At 53.9% G+C, this 22528-nt stretch overlaps 7 protein-coding genes across 7 annotated transcripts; 4 read left to right on the forward strand and 3 right to left on the reverse strand.

Moving 5' to 3' along the window:
* The first annotated feature begins 193 nt into the window (after nt 1-193).
* On the forward strand, nt 194-1627 carry ubc7 (ubiquitin conjugating enzyme Ubc7/UbcP3). The gene is made up of 2 exons (XM_062876613.1): nt 194-655; nt 715-1627. The coding sequence occupies exons 1-2, from the start codon at nt 409-411 to the stop codon at nt 966-968; spliced, it is 501 nt and encodes a 166-aa protein (XP_062735252.1). The 5' UTR covers nt 194-408; the 3' UTR covers nt 969-1627.
* On the reverse strand, nt 1451-4761 carry SWA2 (auxilin-like clathrin-binding protein required for normal clathrin function). Its single transcript, XM_062876612.1, has 2 exons — nt 1820-4761; nt 1451-1737 (listed from the first exon to the last, which is right to left on the reverse strand). Exons 1-2 carry the CDS (start codon nt 4520-4522, stop codon nt 1636-1638), a joined length of 2805 nt encoding a protein of 934 aa, XP_062735253.1. The 5' UTR covers nt 4523-4761; the 3' UTR covers nt 1451-1635.
* Nucleotides 4762-6828: 2067 nt separating this feature from the next.
* On the forward strand, nt 6829-7555 carry QC761_0041150 (uncharacterized protein; the record flags this gene model as incomplete). The annotated part of the gene is made up of 3 exons (XM_062872360.1): nt 6829-6859; nt 7158-7349; nt 7458-7555. 3 exons carry the CDS (start codon nt 6829-6831, stop codon nt 7553-7555), a joined length of 321 nt encoding a protein of 106 aa, XP_062735254.1.
* A 94-nt stretch (nt 7556-7649) lies between these two features.
* Nucleotides 7650-9878, forward strand: QC761_209060 (uncharacterized protein; the record flags this gene model as incomplete). Its single annotated transcript, XM_062876643.1, has 3 exons — nt 7650-7812; nt 7887-8564; nt 8613-9878. 3 exons carry the CDS (start codon nt 7650-7652, stop codon nt 9299-9301), a joined length of 1530 nt encoding a protein of 509 aa, XP_062735255.1. The 3' UTR covers nt 9302-9878.
* Nucleotides 9879-10517: 639 nt separating this feature from the next.
* Nucleotides 10518-13739, forward strand: QC761_208720 (uncharacterized protein; the record flags this gene model as incomplete). Its single annotated transcript, XM_062876611.1, has 3 exons — nt 10518-10875; nt 10940-12318; nt 12411-13739. The coding sequence occupies 3 exons, from the start codon at nt 10518-10520 to the stop codon at nt 13737-13739; spliced, it is 3066 nt and encodes a 1021-aa protein (XP_062735256.1).
* A 790-nt stretch (nt 13740-14529) lies between these two features.
* QC761_209070 (uncharacterized protein) lies at nt 14530-18819 on the reverse strand. The gene is made up of 7 exons (XM_062876644.1): nt 18693-18819; nt 18533-18631; nt 17185-17814; nt 16065-16270; nt 15685-15873; nt 14610-15634; nt 14530-14575 (listed from the first exon to the last, which is right to left on the reverse strand). The coding sequence occupies exons 4-6, from the start codon at nt 16162-16164 to the stop codon at nt 14772-14774; spliced, it is 1152 nt and encodes a 383-aa protein (XP_062735257.1). The 5' UTR covers nt 16165-16270; nt 17185-17814; nt 18533-18631; nt 18693-18819; the 3' UTR covers nt 14530-14575; nt 14610-14771.
* Nucleotides 18820-19206: 387 nt separating this feature from the next.
* Nucleotides 19207-20719, reverse strand: QC761_209080 (uncharacterized protein). The gene is made up of 3 exons (XM_062876645.1): nt 20086-20719; nt 19804-20016; nt 19207-19744 (listed from the first exon to the last, which is right to left on the reverse strand). Exons 1-3 carry the CDS (start codon nt 20247-20249, stop codon nt 19276-19278), a joined length of 846 nt encoding a protein of 281 aa, XP_062735258.1. The 5' UTR covers nt 20250-20719; the 3' UTR covers nt 19207-19275.
* Nucleotides 20720-22528: the final 1809 nt, after the last annotated feature.

Raw genomic sequence — 22528 nt, forward strand, 5'->3', positions numbered from 1 at the left:
ATGTCCACCTCAAAATCGCGAATTATCACAACGGCCAAAATGCCGAGCTACGTAAGGTCAAGGTCAGGTTCAGGCTAGCTCCCCCCGGTCCGCCCCAAAACTTTAGCGTCATTTTTGCCGGCTCTTTCCGGCAGTTTCCCTGCCAAGCCGGCCCCCCAGAACCCCCCCCCCCAAACCAGACTTTTGGGGAAGCTTTCAAAGCCAGGTAACCCCCTGTCCATCAACCACCACCATCACCAACGCCACCTTTGTATTTCCTCCCCCCGCTAAACATTCACGTTAACACGAACAACAACAACAACAACAACAACAACAACAGCATCCTACGATTCAGCACCTTAACCACGAGCGCACCGTATATTCCCCCCCCCCCCCCCCCTCCCCAGTAGACCTGCCTCCAACCAGAAAATGGCAACCTCCACCGCCCACCGCCGCCTCCTCCAAGAATACCGCGCCCTAACCAACAACCCCCCCGAAGGCATCACCGCCGGCCCCGTAACAGAAGACGACCTCCTCCACTGGGAAGCGCTAATCCAAGGCCCCGAAGGAACCCCCTTCGAAGGAGGTGTCTTTGCCGCCGAGTTAAAATTTCCGAGGGATTACCCCCTCGCGCCACCAACGATGAAGTTTCTTTGTGATGTTTGGCATCCTAATGGTAGCCCCTCCCCCCTCTCCAAATAAGGTAGTATTGGACTGATGATATTGATGGAATAGTCTACCCCTCCGGCATGGTCTGCATCTCAATCCTGCACCCCCCCGGCGACGACCCGAACCACTACGAGCACGCGAGCGAGCGCTGGTCCCCGATCCAGAGCGTGGAAAAGATCTTGATTAGCGTCATGAGCATGCTTGCTGAGCCGAACGATGAGAGCCCGGCGAATGTGGAGGCTGCGAAGATGTGGAGGGAGAGGAGGGGGGAGTATGAAGAGAGGGTGAGGGAGGGGGTGAGGAAGAGTTTGGGGTTGTGATGAGATGGCAAGATATGGACTTTGGTTTGAGTTGGGTTGGGTTGGTTTGATGTTATAAGCATGGCACTGGTTTTGGTGTTTATATGGCGTGGGGTGGGCGGGGGGGGGTTTAAAATCTACTGGTTATAATAGCGGCATGGGAGGGGGGGAGTGATACATAGCGGATGGGAGTATCATGTATTTTTTTGTTCTTTTTGCAAATCTACCTACCTGGTCAGGTCTGGGGTTGGCACATGGTGTGTTGCTCTTCTCCCAACACCGTTGGCCATGGGGACTGCTCTTGCCCCTGCCTTGCTTTTTATAGGTCAGGGTTTTGGAGCACCTGGTATCTGAGAGTAAAGGAGTGCTCCAGACTGGATGGCGCATCGGTCAACCGCGACAGAACGTAGATTCCTTCGCCCGCCGGTTTGGGTCGCTCCGATCTCTCGGAAACCAACCCCCACCCAGTGAGGCCTTGAGCTGGAATGCCTGGGTTGAGGCATCGATTCCTTTTCAGGTTCAATTTTTTGTGGTTTTCCTTTAGCCAACACTATCATCCATGACTTCCGCGAGTTTGGTCAAGACCAACCCATACGCAACATGCATGATCTTCTATTCCATTTCTTTTACTCTACGCCTCCCTAAAGAACCAACTCCATGCTTTATTCCCAATAACTCCCAATAACTACTACAGCTTATTCTCCGCCTTGAACTTATCCCACGCCTCATTCAGCGTGCTAAACACCGTCCCGGCAATCATCCTAACCTCCGTCGTCGCGTCTTGCGCAATCTATTCTCGATCATGTTAGCCAAACCATCTCCACGTTGCCTCATCCAAGAAAAAGAAAAAAAAAACAGAAGAAAAATCGTACCTTATCAGGATGCGTCTTAGCAATAGCCTTCATGTAAACAACCTTGACCTTGTTGGCCATCACCAGCTCATGCAACCCAACCTTCTTCCACCCGCTCCCCTCCCACAGCACACCATCCAAGCTCGTGAGCAACGCCCGCAAGTTATCCCTCTTGCCATCTCTCCACGCCGCGATCCTCGCATCGACTTTATCAGCCAGCTGGAACTTCTCATCCCCTTCCTTCTCAGCAGCTTGATTCGCCTCCCGCAGTCTCCTCACCGCCTCGGCGCTTTTATGACCGGTAGCAGCCGCTGGTCTCGGACGAGCTGGGGCAGAAGCTGGTCTCGGGGCGGGTTTCGGCGCAAGCGCCTTCTGGCAGCGTTGCCTCCCCGCCGCGGCGGTGGCACCACCAAGACCAGCCTCAACACACGTCTGCCAGACGGCGAGGGCGTCAGCCCACTTCTCCATCTGCTCGAGAGCTTCCGCTTTGCGGGTGAGGGCCTTGCCGTACAACTCGCGCATGTCTCTTTTTTCAGTGGTGCCAGTTTCGCTTTGGACCTCGACGTGCTCGCCCTCGCCCCTGCCCGGGCCAATGAGCTTGACGGCATTGTCGGCGTCCTCGACCGCCTGGCGGGGTTCGCCTGTTTTGAGGGCCGTGAGGGAGCGGTTGCAGAGCAGGAGGATGGCGAGGGGGTGGTCTTTTGGAATGGCGGCGAGAGAGGAGGCGTATGAAGCGTGGGCGGATGCGTAGTCGCCGCGCTTGAAGTGGGCGGTGCCTTGGAGACGGTGTTGGGTGGAGGACTGGAGGGCGATTGCTGATACTGGAGGGATCTGACGTGGCGGGCGAGCAGGGGCTGGCTTGGGCATTGGTGATGAACGGGCTGCTGCTGGACGAGGGGCGGGTGACGGTTGAGGTGATCGAGATGGAGCTGTGGGTCGCGGCTTTGGTGCTGAGGATGCACCAAACAGCAGGTCTTCTTCCGGCTGCGCCGGTGCTGGCTGTGGCTGTGGTGTCGTCTTCTTCCTGCGTGCTGGACTGACATAGGCTTGAGCACCCTCGTCCTCGGCCGCAAGCCTGCCAAGTCTGGCACGTGGATCGAGAACTGGCTGGGAGCCTTGCTGCCACTTGGGTCCTTGGGCACCCGATCCAGGCCGGACCGGGAGGGCTGGAGATCTGTCACGCGATGGCGCGTTGCTGGATGGTCGACTGTCGACACCGGATCTTCCTGTTTTCCTCGGGGGCGGCCCGCCACCTTCCAACATCATGGCTTCATTCGTGACGTCGGGCAGCTCCCTCCTGGCGCTCCCTCCCGAATGATCCTGGGCAGACCGCATCCATTTCGGTTGATTCGGGTCACCGTCTTGCTGAAGTTCGGCGACGGCTTTCTGTACCTTTTTCTGGCCTGTTTTCCAAAGGCTGTTGGCCGTCTTGAAAAGACTGGTACCTACGGCAGCAGCAGTTTTCGCAAAGTCACCGTCCACCATGGAAGCGGGAGATTGGTTGTCTCTACTTCTTGAGGCGTGCTCCTCTCTTGCCCAAGCAGGACCACCATTCCGTGATTGACTAGAAGCGCGCTCGCCACCGCCTCTGGAGGGCTGTTCTCGCGAGCCGCTTTGTCCCTTTGACTTGGCCTGCTCCTTGGCCTGGCGGTGGGCATCGTCCAGAAGCCAGTTTACAGCTGCTTGAACGTTGAGCCCAGCCCCACTTTCAGTAAGCCCCCTTCTGGCATTTTCAGGGGTAAATCCGTAGTCCACCAGCTGAGCAACCGCTCTGTCAAAAGGATCATCTGATGGCCTGGATGGTCTCGAGGGTTGTGGCGGCGTTGGTGGTCGGTCATCCTCAGAATCCGAAGATGAATCTTCAATGGCCTTTCCGGGTTCGGGCTCTCGCGAGAATGTCGGAGCTGGAGTTGGCTTCTTTTTGACCTGATCCACTGGCTTACCCAGATCCCCCAGAATGTCAAAGTCATCGCCGGCAGGAGGTGGGGGCGCTGGGGTGCTTGGTTTGGGCTTGAGCTGGTTCAGCCCAAACGGGTCGTCGTCGTCGTCGTCACCAAATCCTCCAGAAGTGGGAGCCACAGCTGCTGGCTTACCCCACGCACTTGGATTGCTCAAGTCCAAGCCTGGCGCGGGCGAAGGAGTATGGGAAACGGGTGGTGGGTAGTGGCTCGAGTTATCGACCTTGGTGCTGGCATTGAATGCTGCAAACAAATCCTCATCTCCCTCTGATATGTTTGTTCCCTTTCGTAATCCAGATTGTACGGTCGGTGTCCCTATTTGCGGCGGTGGAGCTAGCCCTGGTGAAGGTGTCCTCAAAGAGCTCTGGGATCCCGAGAGGTTTCGTCCCAGCGAGTCCAAGAAACGTCCATCCCCAAAGCTCGACTGGGCTTGTTTCCTTCTCTCCTCCTCCTTTCTGCGCTTCTCTGCCTCCAACTGTTCCTGCCGTTCCTTCAAGCTCAGGTTCGCGTTACTCTTGGCAGGGCCAAAGTTGAGGAGGTTGCTGAAGCTGTCCTGCGCGGGCTTGGCGGTGGGAGGTCTGGCGCCAGCATTTCCGGACTCCTGGACTGACAGCGGCGTGCTGCGCCCCGAGTTGAAGGGCGAAGGAGTCGGGCGCAGCGAAGGGTAGAAGTTGGAGGTCGCGGGGTTCGAGATCGGCGTCGGTTGTTGCGCGGGCTTCTTCCCGGCATCGGGAGCTGTCCAGGTCAGGTCGACGAGATCATCCATCGTACAAAGTGATTTCGGAGGCGGTCACAGCATCTGGCGTAGTTGGTGAATGACTGCTTGGATCTTGAACAGGGCAAACAAAGAGACAACACGTAGTTTGTTTATCGTGAACCATGCAACAAGCAAGCAATGTATGTTGTAGTTGATGCGCCACACCACCATCAATCAATCGGCCCCTATGGAACACGCATCGCCTGAACTCATCCCCGAATGCATGCCACCTGGCTGACCCTGCGTGACCCCGCTAGCTAGCCAGCCAGCGTGCCAGCCAGCGTGCCAGCCTTGGGCGCTGAAGGGGCAGCAATAAGGTGCGGCGCAAATGTGGGGTCCCGTAAAGGCAAGTCAGCCCATCAGCCACACCTCACCACCGACATCAAACTCTGAAGAGACTGTGCACGGTTCACCTGGCTTTCAGGGGAAGAAGAAGGGTTCAGATGCCAAGACGAGGCACAATGGACAAACCACTCTTTTTTTTGTTCAGAGGGTGTGGTCTGGTTGCTTTGCAGAGTGCAAAGACGGGGAATCGTGCCTCGCATATTTTCAATATCAGATATCACCATAAATAAACACCGTCAACCCAACAGCCAGCAGCGAAGCTTTAGTGATCAACTAACTGCCTGTCTTCTTGGTGTGGCACTAGGAATAGATTTGGATGAAGGCATCGCAGACCATCACACCACCCAACATCAGGCTCGTACTCACACATCATTACACTCGCACTTGCACATCCACCGCCGATGTCTACAACCAACCTTTATCAACACGTGATCACACTTCCCACGGGCAACTGCGTCAATGTCGATGCGATGCGATGTGATGTGATGTGATGCCACCGCTGCTGAGGAATTTGATGAGCTCTTTTTTCTTGTTGGACCGAGGAACCCGGGAGAGCTCGATGAACGGTTGATCCCAGTGATCTCCTAGCTGATCCTCAGCACACGGGAGCGAAATTCAAGGAGAGGGGAAACGGCAAATAACGAGCGGCACCACACGGCAGGACCTGCTCTGTTTCACGGTCCACCATCCCACCAACGGCTGGGCTCATCAGCACCAAGAATTTCCTCTTTGGTAGCGCCGGCAAAGGGAAAGGTGAGCGAACATCAGAAAAGGGGAAACAGGATGCCATTCACGAGGAAATGGTGTTTCTTGGGATGTGCCGTTGAGCTCTGGGCAAAAAGACGCCATTTTGGCCTCTGATTGGTTGCAGGTGGGCGTTTAGGATCGGGTGAAAACCCTGGAATGATTTTTGGCGCAACGACAAGCTTGAAACTCGTTTCAGGAACCATGACCTTTCGTCATTGGCTTGACCCAAAGCCCCTCGCATTTTATCTGGCGTTGCAGGGTCGGCAGGGCTCAAGGGTACCGGGATACCCCGCTTGATGCAACGGGGGAGAGCGCGCCACTGCGGCCACCAGCGACCAATGCGGCGGGCTTGCGGCGACTCTTTCATGCAACGGTCTTCCTACTAGGTGAGCACTGCTTCTTCTATCCATCAATCTGATACGAACACCGACACCGCTCACCTCACTTTTCACTGGACCATGCAGACTGACCAAAAACTGTTGTGACCAGGAGAGAGCGGTTCAACAGCGGCAGGCTAACGCAGGTACAGCACATGTGCTTCCAGGCTGTGTGAGATGGATGCAGCCAAGGTGCAAGGTGGGTGATGATGATGATTGCGGTGGAGTTGTTTGCGAGAGCAATGAGATTGGACGGCCCAGCGAGAGGGCAATTACAGCTTGTCCGACCCAGCATGCAGCCACCGGGACGCAGAGATAACACGTGTATCTGGTATACCTAGCAGTTCAAAGATCACAGGTGCTGCCGTCGTTTCTGCCCTGACCTCCCGTAACCTCACGACCCGAAATGAAGTGCTCGGTCTGTGGTATATCTTGTCTTGTCCAAGATGATATGATAGCTGTGCACTTTTTTGCTGTCTTGCTGCTTCCAGAAGGCGGTGGCATTTCCTCTGCTCCTCCTACCAAGACTCCCAAGACTCTTAGCTCATTATCATGGGCCGTCTCTGTTAAACACAAACTTGATAATACCCAACTACAATTATTAGCAGCACATCCCATACCTTATGGTGACAGATCCTTGGAGCCAGGTTCACCAGCGTCCCCTTAATCCCAACTGTTAAGGTCTTGGTCACCCCCACCCGGCCAATCACAGACGGCCTTTTTGTGGCTGAGAGCCGCTTCGGGAAAGAGCGTCCTGCGTATACAGCAAGGGGGTCCCTTCCCCTGTCCCGAATTCCAAGGCCCCGTTTTCTTCAGCGGCTTGGGTTTTATCTTCAGCGTGGGCGCATGTCTTATCCGCCGTCCTCCCTTTGCGACAGTTCCCTTCTCTCGCCTTTTTGCGAACGAACCTTCAACCCGACCGAGTCTGCTGACCTGGATCTCCATCCATCCTCTCTCTCTCTCTCTCCCGCAACAACACACCCACCCACCGCTCACGCTCACTTCCAACTTTCCCTTTGGGAAAACCACACTCATTTCAAATACTACTCATTCATTCATTCACATTTCATTTCTTTTTGTGTGTTGTTTTGCGGGCCTTTCGATTCTTGGTGCTCTTCGTCTTTTCTGCGACTTGCTTCCCCCCCACCACGACAACGACAACGACAACGACACAGTTTCCGACAATCTGATACAGAACCCAGCGCAGGTGCCTCCTCAGGGTCAACTCGACGTCAGCGACTGCTTCCAGGAACCTCCAGAATTGAGGAGTGGAAATAGACGTCACGGGCTTGCTCTGAATATCGGGTGGTTGGACTGCTGCGTGCCATTTCTGACAAACGACAACTCGCCTCGACTGGATCGAATTGGTATGTTTACTCGAAAAAGGTCACTCAGTCAGTCATTGCATGACAGGGCCAACTTTCATTGGCCGCCATGCAATTTTTTCCACCAAAGCTGACCAGATATCTGTCTAGATTTGTCGAAACACCAGGATCGTTTTGTCGTCAAGTCCCCTCAGCATCTTGCCTCGAGGAGTTTCTGCAAGGACAGTACTTTCGGCAGCAACTTCTGAAAAGCATCAATTTTCGACCCTTCTCACACTCCTTAACATCGCAACTCTTTTTGTTTGCAATTCCACCAGAGTCATTCTTTTAATCCCAATCATCATGAAAGTCACAAACTCTCTCGTCGCGGTTCTCGCCTCCGCCGGCCTCTCTGAGGCCTTCTGGCGCATGGAGTGCCGTGGTCGCGCAGGCTTGGCCCGTTTGGATCCCATTGTCGCCCCTGGCAGGGTTTCTCAGCACGCCCATGCTATCTTTGGTTCCAGTGGTGAGTCTTGTCTGGCTATGCGATTTGAACGTTGAGACTTTGGCGGATGCAAGTAGCTAATGGGGTCAGTGCAGGTTTCTCCATGAACTCAGGACACGCTGAGCTCGCTGCTGGCTCGTGCACCTCGTGCGCCGCTGTCGAGGACAAGTCGGCCTACTGGTCTCCCCAGATGTACTTCAAGCACGAGGATGGCACCTTTGAGGAGGTTACACAGGCGGGCGGTATGCTCGCATACTATCTCCTCAACAAGGACGCTGGCAATCCAGACAAGGGTGTCAAGGCCTTCCCCAACGGCTTCCGCATGGTTGCCGGCGACAGCAACCGCCGCAACTACTCTATCGGCAGCCGCAACTTCAAGGATGCCGATCCCGAAAAGTCTCTATGGGCCATGCTCGGCGAAACGAGCCAGGAGGATCTCGCCCAGCGTGCTGTCGGCTTCAACTGCCTCGACTACAATAAAACCCCCGAGGGTGCCTTGGTGCGCCACTATCTCCCCGAGAAGGGTTACCTCGATGGCAACTGCCCCGACGGCATCCGTTTGGAGCTCATGTTCCCTTCGTGCTGGAATGGCAAGGACTTGGACTCGGCCAACCACAAGTCTCACGTCGCATATCCCGACCTTATTACGGATGGGTGGTGCCCCAAGGGATTTGACACCAAGCTTCCCAGTCTGATGTTCGAAATCATCTACGAGACCAACAAGTTCAAGGGAATCCCTGGCGAGTTTGTCATGGCCAACGGTGATGCTCAGGGTATGTTTTGATGTCTTCCGAACTTGAAAAAGTCACTGACAATTGTAGGTTTCGGTTTCCACGGTGACTTCGCCAGCGGCTGGGACGAGGAGTTCCTCCAGGATGCTGTCGAGACCTGCACTGACCCCAGCGGTTTGCTTTCGGCTTGCCCCTTGTTCAACCTTCAGAGCGAGGATGAGCAGCGCCAGTGCCAGATTGAGCTTCCCGAGGATCTCGTCAACGAGAAGGTCACTGGAAAGCGCGGCAAATCTCTTCCCGGAGATGTTCCTATCCGCTATGGGCCGGCTCCTGCTAATGTCCAGGCTCCAGGAGCGGACCAGACCAGCCACATTCCGGTTCCCACCGTCACCTACCAGCCTGCCGAGTCCTCTGCCTACCAACCCGGCGGTATCTTCAACGGCGACGCCCCCAGCTCGAACTCGAGCTCAAGCTCTGAGGAGGTCAAGGTCACTGCCCTTGCTCAGCCCGAGCCCGAGCCCGAGCCTGAGCCGACCCCTACTCCCACCCCTACCCCCTCCGAGGCTCCCCTCCCCTCCGGCTACGAACTCGTTCGCACCGAGTACGTCACCAACGGCAAGGTTGTCAGCAAGATTGTCGTCATCGAGACCGTCGAGTACGTCATGCTGGCTGCTGCCACCGAGATTGAGACCGTCACCGTAACAGCCACTCTTGATGCCCAGAAGGCTCGCCGCGGGCTCAACCACCTCCACCGCCACAGGCACGCGGGATCGCACTAAAAAGGCGGGATTGATTTCTGCGTTGTAGTGTTATGATCCATGATCTACCAGCTGCACATATGGGTTATGGTCACATCTGTTTTCTATCTCGCCCAGTCTTTTTGAAGAACAGGACTTGCGGAGTGGCTTTTCTTCACTTCTCTTCACTGTGGATACTAGGGGATTATTTTGTGGTTGTGTTTTTCTGACATGGAACCTGGTATGGGGGAGGGGGGTGTGGTGTGGGTTAGATGGGTGGAAAAATGGGAGCATTCAGCGAAGGCTTTTTTATTTTATCCAGCATTATGAAATGAAATTGAGGAAGTTTTCTTTTCTTATGAACTATGGACTCTTGATGTCATGTTGTTATGTGAATTCCTTTTTGCTTAAACTTGAAGAAGCCTAACAACTGCCGGGCTGTTCTTATCCAAACCAGAGGCCTGCTGCAGGAGGAGGATATCTGCAATGCCGTTGGGGTAACACTTTTATCACAAGAGTCTTTCTCAGAAGACTTTTCGTTACCAGAGTGTTCTTTATTAAATTAAAAAAAAAAAAAAAAAAAAAAAAAAACAAAAAAAAGTAAAAAGAATAAAACAAACAAGGTGACTCTAACGTGTATCTCATTGCCATACATCATCAAACCACACCATGACAGTCAAAACCCCCTACCTCCTCCTCCTTCCCCCCTCTCTTCCCTGAAGATCTGGCGCCAGACTCAGCTGCATGATCTCTGGTCGTCCCCCTCAATCTCAAAGGCTCAAATAAACCAACAAGTCAACAAACAATTGTTAAATATCAACATCCTCTACCTACCTTACCTCCACCAACCCATCCCGACAAAAAAGAAATCCCACATTTCACTCATGTTTACCTCATTTCCCTCCCCCCATTCCAGTGCTCATCTCGCCCCCATCAGTATGTCATGACAGCATGTCTCAACTCCCCCCCACCCAAGGCCTGGAATGGCGTTGCTCAGCACGACTACATTCCTCTCTCTTTTCTCTCTCTCTCTGCTGACCACCCGACACCTTTTCTTACCACCCCCTCGCCACCCACTCACCAGCCCTCGTTTCTCCTTTTTTGCATTTTTGCATCACCACCGGGGTTGTGGTTTCACCTCCACCACCACCATCACCATTATCACCACCACCACCACCACATCACCACACGCTCCTTTAGCAAACCACACTCCTTCAATCGACCCCCATCATAACCACAGCTCCAACAGCAGCAAAAAATGCCACCAAACAACAACCCCCACCCCGGCTCCGGCTCAGCCTCCCAATCCCTCCCCCCTTCCTCCCTTAACCCCCTAACCTCGGCCACCGGAATAGTAGTCATGGTCCTCATAACCACCATCTCCCTCGGCCTCGCAATCGCCCTCCTCCTCCTCTACCTCCGCAAGCGCAAACGCTCCGCCCAGCGCAGACTCGCCGCCCGCCTAAGCGGCATGCCTGAGATCCGCGCTGGTGACTCCACAGAAACTGAACGGTCACACATCACCACCCATGCCCATCAAGAGAGTAGCAGACTCCAAAAATGGGGAAGCAAGGAAGCGTTTGAGGTTGTTGAGATTAGTGCGCCGAGTCTGGCGAGTATGGCTATTGACGGGGGGGGGCAGAAAAGGGCTAGGTCGCTTCCTGTTTTGTGGGGGGAGAGGGAGGGGGATGTTGAGGCGGTTGACGGAGGAGGAGGAGGAGGAGGAAAAAAGGGGGTTGAGAAAGGGGGGAGAGGGGAGGAACAAACTTTCGAGGAGCCAGTCGTGTGCTTGGCCAAGTGAGATGAAGAGGTTGGGCGAGGGTGACGAGAACAAGGCGGAGGGGTGGTTAGTGAACGAAACTACTGCTGCCGCGGGGGTTGAGCTGCCTAAACGGAGTTTCTTCCGGGGCGGGTCGTTGAAGGAAAGAGGGGAGAGGGGGTCCTGGCCGGTGAGGGAGTTGACCGGGGGGTTGTCGAGGGTTCATCACACCGTTCATGGGTATCCTTCCGGCGGTGTGTCTGCGTTGGGACGGCAGCAGGAGGAGAAGGAGAGGGAGATTGGGCTTGGGAGTAATACGATCAGGGGGTATGGGTGTTTGAGGTTGGGGCCTGGGTTTGCTGATGGGGCGGGGAGGGTGTTGCCTGAGCCGCCTAGGGCTGTTGTCACGGGGGGACAGGGGGGAATTGTGAGGAGTCATACTGTTGGGGCTATGGTTGGGAGTTGTGGACAGCAGCAGCAGCAGCAGCAGCAGCAACAACAACAACCTCAAGTGCAGCCGAGCGTTGTTCCCCCTCCTCCGCCGCATCGGCCGCTGCCTCAGACACCGCCGAGGGCTGTCGCGAGGAGGCGGTCGAGGGCGCAGAGTACCGATTCGACATTGTCGGAGATTTTAAAGTCGACGGAGAAGAGGCTGAGGGCCGGGAGTGCGACTGGTGGTGTAGGTCGGGGAAGGCATATGAGGATGGGGTCCTTGAATGCTCGAACCGTGTCGATGGCGGGGACGAGTCAAGAGTGCTTGCTGCCGAAGAAGGGGATGGGTCACAAACGACAGGACTCTGAGGTGTCGGCCGTGTCTGAGTCCGATAGCTTGGCTGGTGAGGAGAGCCCGATTGAGAACCCGGCTGGACTGACGTCGCCCAGTCGCAGTAGGCTGGTTCGAAAGCCAGCGCAGGAGCAGCCCCAACAGGCAGAAAGGCAGGTGGAGATGATGATCCAATCGCCGAGAAGCTCCATCTCCTCCTCGCTGTCGACAGTCTTCAGTGAGGACGAGATGCCAGACGAGGTCAAAAAGGCAATCATGCCGTTGGATGGCTTTGTCGTTGCACCCCAGCCCGCCACCAGTGTCCAAGCGCCTGCCATGAACGACCCTTTCATCACGGCGCCAGTTCCTCTGCCGCTGTCCATCAACAGATGTTCCCCCAGCACCACCTCGGTTGGGTTGAGACAACAGCCCAAAACCCAAGGTCTGTTCCGAGAAAGCCTCGAACGGTCCTCCATACAGCGCCGAATGACACTCGCAAGCCCAACCCAAGATCTCATCCTCGCCCCCGGGCCCAGTGTAGCCCCTGGCTCAACACTCCTTCAACAACAAGATGATAACATCCCACGAATCCCAGCCGGCCCTCTCTTCCTCCGCCTCACAAAAACCAGCACCCTCAGCACAATCCCAATCCTCCCACCCCCGCCGCCCCCGGCCCGGTCTTCAGCCAACACCAACAACGCCGCAAGACCCTCTCCCCCACCAAAACCGTCTCCTTCGCCGACGACCGCCCCCGAATCCACAACGTCCCCCGCCACTCCCCCACCCGCCCATCCAAAAAGCCCGGCATCAAAATGTCTCCCTCCCAACACCAACTCGAACTCTCCCTCTCCCGCAACGGCAACAGAGACTCGGCTTGCTCAACCTTTTCGGTGGACAACGCCCCGGCGACGGTGCTCAAAAGATCGGCAGAGGTGAACAACGCCAGCTTTTTTGCCAACTCACTGTTGTTTCCCGACCCGCTCAACCCCAAGTCAGCAGCGACTCCCCCACCACCAACCACAGCGGCCGGCTCTGAGGGGGAGGGGGAGTCGGAAGATGAGGACGACATCCCCCTGGCGGATACTGTCGCCTCGCTGAGGAGGATGAACTCGCAGATGTCGACTTCGAGTGTGACCTCGCTGCATAATGAGAACCCGAAGCGGTTTTCGGGGACTTTGCAGAACTTTCAAAAGAGGAAGTCGATCGGGGCGAGGAATTATCTTTCGCTTGGGGGGAATGTTGACACTGCGAGGCGGAGGAAGAGGGGTCAGTCGGTTGCCAATGGGGGCGGGGGCGGCGGTTCGCATAATAGATCTAACTCCCAGCCTGCCTTGCCGCAGCATGGGAGACGGGGGAGTCGAGGGAACGGAGGGGGGGCGATGAACGCCTCACTCAGTCAGACCAGTTTGGGGAGTCCGAGGGTGAGTAGGGAGGTTATTCCGCTGGCGTATCCGGTCGAGAAGCGGCAGGAGGGGTGGGAGTGGGGTGGGAGTGTAGGGGCGGGGAATGTGTCGCCGCCGCATAAGAGGAGGAAGCCGGGGAGTGTGCATGAGCGGAGGCAGAGTTTGTTGAGGATGAGTGTGTTGGAGACGGTGACGGATTCGTCGCCTGGGGTGGTGGGTGGTGGTGGTGGTGGTAACAAGGAGAATGATGGGGAGGGAGGACCGTTCAAGTTGCCGGTGAGGGAGGAGTTTACTTTTCATAGTGGGTATGCTGGGTTGGGGGGGGGTGTGAGTTTGGGGCAGTTTGGGACGCCGAGCAGGGGGGGAAGGGGGACGGGGACGGGGAGGAATAGTGTGGAGAGTTTGGGGTTGTATGATAGGCAGGGATTTTTGATTACTTCGCCTGTGAGGGGTGATGCTGGTGGTGGTAGGAATAATAATGGCGGGTCGCCGTTGAGGGGGTTGATGGTGCACCAGGATCGGTTGCAGAGTAGTCCTTCGAGGTTGAGGGTTTGAGTTTGGGGCGGAGGGGGAGGTTTTGTATATCAGCGGATACCACATGTTTTTCTGTTTTCGGTATGGAGTTTGAAGGTTGGGTCTGGCTTTCTTATTATAATACACGTTATAATACAGTTTAATACTCATCCAGCTGTGCCATTTGCATCTCGGGCCATGTTCGTTCTCCTATTTTGTATGTATGGCCCCTTTCTTTGACACACCAATACATCAGCACATCATCGTCCCAATACAACAACACAATCGTCTTAACATAAAGTATAATTGTCCCAACATAACACATAATCGTCTCAACATAACACACATAACCGTCCCAAAATTGAATGTTAATGATAGGTGTCACGGCATCAAGGTACATCATTCACTCACTCGCAACTCACTCAAAGAATGTATAACATCCACAGTCAAATCACGCCACCATCACTTTCAGACCAAAGTTAAAAATCAACGCCTTTATTCCCTTTCCTATGCTGAGGTGTTATGATCCCTTCTCCCCAGCCTCATCGTCTGAGCAGTAGATGTCCCCGTCCTAGCCACCGCAATGATCAACAGATACATAACCTCACAAATCAAAATCAACGCCCCATCCACTTTTGTCCGATTCTCTCCTCCTCTCATTTATATCCTCTTGCCCATACCAAGTAAAAAAGTGAGGGGCGTAGGGTCGTGGAAAAAAAAAAAAAACCGCAGACATATAAAAAGAAAAATCAACGCAGACAAATAAAATCAAATATCAAAAAACAACGCTTTATATTAACCACAACCCTTATCTGCCTCCTCACACTGCCCTAATAACCCTCTTGTCCCATGACCTTCTTCTCCTTCCTCCTGCAGGCGTTTACCAACGCCGAAAAAAAATCGATCATGGGCGTGAGCAAACGGCATAAAAGGTGTCGTCACCAAGCGTGTCTTTTTTACAAAAATTCGACACAAATTTCATGTTGTTGTTGTTGTTGTTGATGATGATGTTGTTGTTGTTGTTGTTGTTGTTGTTGTTGTTGTCGTTGTTGTTGTGAGATGAAAAGATGCTGCTCAAATAGCACCATCATCCTCGTCATCATCCTCCATCTCGTCATCCTCCATCTCGTCATCCTCATCGCTACCGTCGTTGATGTCAATGTTGTCGAATTTGAAGCCCGGGGTGCTAGGGGGTTGAGCACCGCCCTGTTTCTTGATGAGCTGGGGGCGAGTGGGTGTAGAGGAGGCAGAATCGTGGAGACCTGGGAGTGCTTTATCGGGAGAAGAGGAAGAGTCGAGATCGATAACGTTGCCGTTGGCCGCGTGCTGGGCCATGACCTGGTCGTTCTTGGACTTCAACTTGGCCCTCTCGCCAGTCATGAGGTTCGACCACTGGCCCGGCCCACCAATCTGACCAGCCATCTTCTTCCAGGGCGAGTTCGCCTTCGGCTTGGGGGCCTCCTCGTCGAGAGCATCGTAGTTAACTTCAGGCGAGTCGACGTCGGAGGATGAGGTGACCACCTCGGGCGAATTGAGAACCTTGGGCAAGGCGGGGGAATCATCAAGGGGGAAGACGAGCTCGGGCTCATCATCGAGCGAGGTGACGTCCGGCTCCCCCTTGACCTTCTGCTTCTTGGTGGGGGACTTGTGGGGCGTCTTGGGAGCAGGTGCGGCGGCAGCACGCTTTCTGGTGGGAGCAGGCTTCGCAGGGGAGGCTCTGGCTCCGGTGGCGGCTTTGGCAGCCTTGGTGGTGCCGCCTTTCACGCTGACGCCCTTTCGAACGCTGTGGCCGCCGTTCTGGAGATACTCTTCAAACGCGTCGGCAGGGTCTTGTCCGCTCTCAACGGCCTCCTTAAGCACGTTCGCCTGCTGCTTGATCGCTCTGAAGTGGTACTGAAGACCTTGCTCCGTGGAAGCACCAAAGTACTTCTGGAGATCTAAACAAAGTGTTAGTCATGTAATGTCATCTGGATCCAAGCAAGCACACCTTCAGCCCGAGGACCTCCTCTACCCCACACGTTGGAGGTGATCTTGGTGAAATCATACTCCGAGGGAGGAGGGCCCCGGCCCTCTTCATGAAGCTCATAAGCAAGACGAAGACCCTTCGCCTGAGCGTTGACACCACGGAAGCGGTGCTCGGCGGCCGAGGCGGTCATGCCCACCATGGCACCAATCTCTATTCACCCCACCAACCACCGACGTTAGTGACTGCTCTAGACTCCAAGGCAAAACAAGATGCGCCGAGCCCAGCAATGAGCCCTCTGTTTACAGCCCGAAAGTCTAGAACAATCCGGCGGTGAGTGGCTCAGGGCGGGTCACGTGAAGGTCACGCGAGGGAAGGGTAGAAGAAGAAAAAAGCAAACATACTCTTGTAATCAATAGACATGTTCTGGACTTGACTCGCAATGAGAGCAGCGAGCAAGCGCTGTTGGGTTTCGGTACTCTTGAAATCGGCCTTGCGCGACATTTTGACGATGATGTGTACGAGCCAAGATGTCCAGTTACAGGCGGGAGGGCGAGGTCGGTCGAGCAGAGTTGGAGGTGGTCGCTTGAGAGGCAAGGTGCAGTCGCAGCTGTTTATTTGAGAAAGTAAGAAGGTCAGCCAGTGATCGAATCATGAGAAAAGAGAAGAGCCGCGAAGGTCGGTCTGTAGAGTTGAGGGAGGTGGGGGAGAGAGCAGAGGTGAATAAAGGAAAATCCTGCGAAAGTTGGCAAGGGGGGAGATAGCTTAAATAGATCACGTGGTGATGGAAGAGCAGGATTCCGCCAAAGGACTCTGGATGGAAAGAACGATCGATGACTGCGGCTTGTAAACAGCTCCTCGAACTCGATGCTGCTGGCTTGGAGGCGTAGCCACCTGGCTCAGATGTTGTCACGCTCTGGACAGAATAACCGGCACTGCGAGTTAGCAAAGCGTATATTGACAGTATACTTACACCTCTCCAAACAGGGAATAGGCCTCGAACGATAGTCAACAGGCCTCAAAGGATAGTCAATAGGCCTACAAAGAGAGCAAGGACGCCTATCAACTGTCTTCCGAGGCCCATTAAGCATGCTCCAAGGCGTATCAAGATACCACCCTCCGTCGACTTACTTTTTAAGTGTCCAGTTCGGTATGTTGTCCACAACGTGGGTGTCCAAGCCAGCAGTATCGAGCTGGAGCCAGATGTTTGGACCTGGCGGTGATCGTGACTTGAGGCCAAGCGGTAATGTCTTCAAAAGCTCCGACGAAGAAATTCTTCAGCCCCAAGTGAGAAACTCTTGAGAAGTATCGAAAGAAGAGGAAGCTTAGACGAAGAAACTCTGATGAAGAAGAAGCCCTGATCAAGAAACTCTGACGAAGAGAAAAGCTCTGGTCAAGAAACTCCGACGAAGAAAAAAGCTCTGATGAAAAAGGAGATGACAGGGGGATAGAGGCAAAAAAAAAGGATAGAGGCAAAAAGGAAATGGGGCAAAAGGAGTATAGTAAACAAAATAATGTACATACCTAGCGGTGATGGTGATTTGCCCTTGGCCTTGGTGTGATGACTCAGTGCTTGGATTCCTACGAGAGAAAAGAAGAACAGAAGAAGGACAGGGCTGCAGAATCTGAGATAAATATAGTTGTGGGAGAACAGAAACGGGCGCGGGCCGGTCTGTGTGTTAAAATGCGGGACTGAAGCTGCGGCCGCCGCCGGCACGGCGATGCCGTGGATATGAACTTTAAAACGAAAAGGATAATGCGTCTGCCGGGTTGACAATGTTGTTGATATGGGTCCTAAAGAGAAATGAAATGCGGTGGCGGTTTGTATGCCGAACAATGGGATGGGACTTGAGCTATGTCCGCTGCCGGCTCGGACGACTGGATGTCGTTGATATGGGTCTCAGAAAGGGAAAAAAAAAATAACGTCGGAGGTTTGTATGTTGAACTGTGGGACTTGAGATATGTCCGCCGCTGGCTCGGACGAAGCTGTCGATATGGGTCGTGGAAAGAAAAAGAATGCGCCGGCGTTATATGTTGAACTGCGTGACTTGAGCTGCGTCGGCTGAGCCGGCTGGATGATATTGCCGATACGGGTCTTGAGAAGAAAAAGAAGGCAGCTGGGGTCTATTTGTTGAGATGAGCGACTAAAGCTCGCTAGATAATGCGTCAATATGGGTCTTAGAAAGGCGGTCTGTATGTTGAGATGAACGACTTAAGCTGTGCATGTCAAGCTCGCTCGATGATGTTGTCAAGATGAGTCTTAAAAAGACTCAAGATTGTGAAGGTAGGGGCACTCTGTATGTTGAGATGAACTATGTGGGGAGAAAAGAATACTCATGCTAAGCCGTGACAAACTATACCACTAGGTGTTTGTCTATCTCCTTATTCTAACTTTGTGACGAGGTAAGCAAAGACACAGACTCCTGCGGTAGAGACTATGCAGCGAGCAGCTAAGTCTGCTCATCTTTCCCTTGCCATTCAATCAAGCTATTCAGGCAAGTAGATAGATAGCTGGGTGCTTTGCTTCATTGTCATTGTCCATAGAGGACTCGACGAGCAGCCAGGGGTATACGAAAGGGGTGGATATACTACAAGGCATGGAGCAAATGCTGGGATGGACATGCATTGCTCTACGTAGGTGCCCAGTAGACTTCAATCGGAATGTCTGATGGTAGTCAATGGAAAGGGGCAGTAGCCAATAAGGCTGCTGTTACACTGATGTTGCGCTAACATCATGCTGCGATGACTTTTGCAGTGTTGATGTTGAAGGTAAGAAAAGGGGTAGCAGTGGAAGCCAAGAAAAAAGCAAAAGTTTGCTCCAAGTTGAGAGGTATTTTGTTATAGAGATAAAAAGAAATCAGACCCAACTAACCGATAACTTAAAGACTGATGCTTATTTCTGATAGAGCTGGCGATTGGATTGTTGTATGAAGCTGCATATGTTTAAACAAGCCCGTGAACAAGGCTGCAACTGAAATGGGTCAGTCGCTGTGGTGACCAAAGTCAATAAAGGACCACATGTGGACACTTACCACCTCATCAAAGGCGTCGGGTTTTGCAGCAAATGCCAACTGATTAAAGTGAACGCTTCTTAATCTGGCGGGCGACAGCTGCTCTTCGGACTCGCGATGGGGCTTCAACTGGCTGTTGCAGAGGTGATGATGTCTTCATGGGAAAAGGAGAAAATCTCCAGCGCTGAGGCTGGAGATTCTTGGTGTTTCTAGCCCCACTTTGAGAGCCAGGGGTGAAGAGGGACTGGTCGCCTGGTTGCCAAGAACCTGACAGTTGGAGCCTCGAAAGCCAGCCTTGCAAGTTATCATCAAGATGCCGGCATTGAATCTATCTTGACATAAAACAGCCTTCTGATGCAAGTGACCAGCAGACCTGATTAATGACCGAAGGACCATATCGGCACCACGGCGAGTTCAGGATGCCATTGATCAGAAGTCCTGTTCTAACAGAAAGTTGGAGCCCCTGCACATATGGAGTGAGGAGGCGATGCGGGTCTTGGCTTCCCCAACCCACAATGGGTTGGTGTTCAAACGGGAGTGTTTCAATCATCACATCAAAATTTATTACAAGATCTATATAATATTATGTACTCGTTTACATCATTCATGTCGTCTTTTGAGCTTGGAGCACCGAAGTACCTCTGCGGCGCCCGCCTGCAAAAATATCGGCCTTGGGCTCGGCCCAAGTCGCCGTGCTGGGCAGCTCATGCTCCTTGATCTCAGTTGGGCCTTTTCCATACATCCAGTATTGAACCCCAAGAAAGGAGTCACAGCAGGCCTGGAAGATACCGCAGAGCTTGAACGCCCATGGGATGGTCGTCTTGGAGGTGAAGAACCAAAACATCTTCATGCTGTCACCGAGCAGCCAGCTGGCTAAGACGGAGAACCGGAAACCTTTGCAGGACCGGGACTTCGCATTGGCGATAATCTGTGGCAGAGGCAGTATAGCCTCAACAGCGAGCCCGATGTAGCCGATCAAGGAAGAGTACCCCTGGTACACCGACGGAATAGGGGAGAGCAAGAGCTCGCAAGCCACCAGGCCGACAAACAGGGACATTATAAACTGCCAGTATCTGCTCCCAACGTCAGCCAGCGATTTCTTTACATTATGATAGTGTCGAGAGGAACACACGGTTTGGGAGACCTCCACTGCCAAAAGTTGAACGGCCGTTGTCTCTCTCGCTCATTTATTTTGGCGAAGGGGACAGCAGCGTCACCACCCTTTGACGAGGGCGCGGGACGATGGTCGAGCGCAATCTTGAGAAGAACGACCTGCATGACGGTCATAACAAGCGATTGTATAAGGAGGGCAATGTCGAATTTGGCACCAGGGTAGTAGAATATCCTGCAGGGCTGGCGCGTTAGCAGGAAGCAGCTAAAAAAAAAAAGACACGGCATCTCGGGGACCACGAACCTGAGCAGTGAGGCCACAAGCATGATGAGGGGTATGTCGAGCGAGAAGCCGGCGCTCGACTTTGCGCGGTGCATCGAGTAGGCCTGGTCACTGTACGAGAGCAGCGGTGACAGCACGAGGAACCCCGGGGTCAGATACCCCGACAAGGTGGTTAACCAGCTCATGTTGGGTTGGTTGATATTGTTCCGTTCGTTGGCGAGTGTTGCTATTATTAGGGGAGCGCGGGCGCGGTAAGGTAGGCAAGGTAAGGTATATTATATTCGTCGAAGGGGGAGGACGTTCGAAGGGACACGGAGGCGTCTGTTGTGCGCTGTGCGCTGTCGCAATGGATAAATTGTAGGTTGCAGGGACGGCGGGCTCGTAGGGAGTGCCCGAGATAAGAATTGGACGATGGATGGAACCGGAAGTTGAAATATGGTGTTCTTTCAGACGCATGCCATCCCCGATGAACAGCCCTGTAAACAACCCGCAGCACCAGAATCAAGAATCGGAACAACGTAGATAGAAAGAATGAAGAAAACAGGAGACGCGACGGGATTCTCCAATTGCAAATTTTCGGGCCCGGTCTAGAGGCCGGCAGGGTCCAACGCCGAAAGCCAGAGGCCAAACACCGTTCAAAATCCGGCCCAAATGGATCCAGAATTACGGAGTCCCAACAGCGCACACGCGACACCCTGACCAGTTGACCCCACGATTGACCGAGCCGCCCTGACCAGCTGTCACAGAGTAGCCTGACAGCTGCCAGCGTCTCTCAACTCCTTGATGGGCAGCTTCAACCACCACCATCGATCGCTCTTTCACTTGACATCAATGAGTCAATCACTGCCTTGAAAACTTTGAACCCTTTTACTTGAAACCTTTCGCTGTCCAACTTCCTGCCTAGAATGCGTTTCATATCTCATCGACTTCGGCATACCTGCGTTTTATTGCGAGGATTTGATAAGTCAGATAATGACGATGTCCAGGGCGGTTCGTCATGAACATACGACCTGATACAGGTACCTCTTGTGCAAATCTTCAACCTCTGCTTGCTGCAATCGGCTGACACAGTATCAACAGCTCCAGACCGGACTGGTTGGCAGCTCGGATCCTTACTTGAGCCTCACAATGGACAGTATGATGCCACTACATGCCAGGCCAATCGGGCCCCCTACTTGGGACCGTCAGCCATGTATTGGGATCGCAGCATAGGACGACCCTTTGACAGGCAATGAGTTCCGATCACCGCCTCTAAAATGGACGGCACATCCATTTCCGGCACAGCGGAACGCGAGACGGGGCTCTCATCAACCGAACCGGTGCCGACAAGAATTTACATAGCCCTCCGCCTCGTGACTCGGGATACTAGCTCCTCGGATTTCCGGATATCAAGCCTTCAGGAGTCACAGTACAACTGCTCCATGTCGCTGATGGGAGGAATGCGACTACCTACGCACACAGTCAGCAGCACGGTTCGCCTGAAAAGAACCTTCTCAACACCCACCTGCTCGGCTCAACGCGACTTCCGACTATCGAGGCTCTCCTGAGACCGTCAGACACTGGACACCTAACCAGAGACCTGCAGACTTCCAAATCACCTCAGACTGCTTTCTTCTGGTGGAATTGCCCCTTAGCGATTCGACTCCCAGCCGGGGACCTGGCGGTCTTGGTCACCCTCCGCTAGACCCAGCGTATGCCTGTGCCGTTCGTTACGAAGACTGTTCAACAGTTCGGTGAGTATGCACGCTGTCTCGTTGAATGAGCTATCATGCACGAGTAACTGGAAAAGGCACATCACGGAGAACTCACCGCCCCACCCGCATATCGCTCATCACATGAAGGGTTTGGGGTCGCAAAGCGTCAAATAGGCTCATCTCCTCGCCATCCTCTTGAGGCTTTGCCACCATGTTGCAGCAGAGTCGGCGATTATTGCTGGATGGCTTGCCTTTCTGGCACTAACGTTCAACTTTACTGCCAGCTCACAGTAGCCAATAGCCCACGCCATCAACAGGGAGGATGCGCGTGAGAGACAGACGCCTGGGAACACAATTACCAGAACACTCCCCTGTTATCCTGTCGAAATGCGCGGCGCGCCACTGCCGTTCAGCAAGTGCCGGTGGTGTTGGGCGTCACCAATTCGGAGGGTTTGCTACCACATGGCCGACACCAGCTCCCAACCATCTTGGCGCGACAAAGGTGGTGGTGAGACCTAACTTTTGCACAAGTAAGCTTATGGCCTGGAGATGCATTTCAAACACTCTTCGAGCATGCTACCCGTCCCAATGCCATGGGCCCCGGGAGAACTGGACAGACCATAATCGAGGCTCATTCAGCGCCCGGCGTTATCACGGACGAGGCGTCTGCACCGAACCCGGTTTGCTGGCACATCTCGGAGCCCACTCGGCGCCATTCCGCGGCTGAAGTTGCTGGGGCATTCTCGGAGCTGCTTTTAACCCTACACCGA

Source organism: Podospora bellae-mahoneyi, chromosome 2, assembly GCF_035222275.1.
Source record: "Podospora bellae-mahoneyi strain CBS 112042 chromosome 2, whole genome shotgun sequence".
NCBI classification, from domain to species: Eukaryota; Fungi; Ascomycota; class Sordariomycetes; order Sordariales; family Podosporaceae; genus Podospora; species Podospora bellae-mahoneyi.